Source organism: Penaeus monodon, chromosome 25, assembly GCF_015228065.2.
Source record: "Penaeus monodon isolate SGIC_2016 chromosome 25, NSTDA_Pmon_1, whole genome shotgun sequence".
In the NCBI taxonomy this organism is placed as follows: Eukaryota; Metazoa; Arthropoda; class Malacostraca; order Decapoda; family Penaeidae; genus Penaeus; species Penaeus monodon.
In genome coordinates this window covers 16,172,734-16,173,759 of record NC_051410.1, presented here as the reverse complement: position 1 = coordinate 16,173,759, position 1,026 = coordinate 16,172,734, and the positions used below count along the sequence as shown (strand labels likewise).

General features: G+C 37.7%; 1 protein-coding gene across 1 annotated transcript in view; it reads right to left on the bottom strand.

The window, feature by feature from the left end:
• The window catches only part of LOC119589331 (E3 ubiquitin-protein ligase UBR5-like), a 6,191-nt gene extending 5,208 nt beyond the window's left edge, over positions 1-983 (bottom strand). The window contains exons 1-3 of the mRNA XM_037937951.1: positions 807-983; positions 533-651; positions 163-313 (exon numbers count right to left, since the gene is read on the bottom strand). Of these exons, the coding sequence (XP_037793879.1) occupies positions 163-313; positions 533-563 (182 nt within the window). The 5' untranslated portion in view covers positions 564-651; positions 807-983. The remainder of the gene's footprint in view (positions 1-162; positions 314-532; positions 652-806) is intronic.
• Positions 984-1,026: the final 43 nt, after the last annotated feature.

The following is a 1,026-nucleotide window of genomic DNA, read 5'->3' as shown; positions in this document are numbered from 1 at the left end:
AAGAACCAGAATTGGTACAGTATCATTGTTAAAAATAGTAAAAGTATGAAACATGAAACACTGTACTCTACAAATAGTGAAAATTAGGATCCTGATTCAAGTGGATCACTACATTAAATATGGTACAGAGATAATGAAGGACATTGGGGGAAAAAAAATCACCTCTGAGATGTTGATGTTGAGCCTGCAGCACCCTGAAAGCTGGTACTGGAACCACTGCTGGTTACCACTACTTCCACTTCCACTGGTACTGCTGGACGCACTACTATTGTTGCATCCACTATTGACGCCTCCTGGAGGGAGTATCTTAAATCTGAAACATAAATTTTTTTTATGGCTATTGTAATAACATGGGGATCTAGTCCTTTGCAACAAAAAATTATAAATAAATTAAGACTTCAAATATGCTTTATATAGTCATCCAAATAGACACATACATTTTAATTTACATAGAGAAATCTTTTGAGTTAAGTACACTCTGCTGAAGCCTTTCCCTAATGGATACAATCCATGTATCACTATATTAACATACCTGCATGTGTCACTAAGATTCCAGGCAGCATTTAGCAACTGACCAATCTTGGGCACACCTCCTGAAGTGGAAAAGGCAAGAGCTCCTGGATGGTACATTGGTGAAGACCTCATGCCTACCTGCAGTCAGGAGAATTTTGCATTACTCATACAGAATCAAATGCCTTCTTCCATGAGAATATTAATAAAACAATTATTATGATAACTCCTATTACCAAGAGACTAATCGAAAAATAAAAAATGGAAAAAATATTTCTTACAATTACAGAACTTACTTGCACTCCTTCTGTGATCTCGGATCTCTGTTTACGACTTTTGCTACGGAATTTCTCCCACAGTTTCTTGCGTTGGTTGAAAGGGAGTACACCCCACCAAAACAGGGAACCAGACTCACACCAAGCACATGTATAGAGTTGACATGTGTGCAGCGACAGGATCCGATCATTCTGCAACTGGGTATTCAAGCAATTTGAGTGATGCATTAGAAAAAGAAAT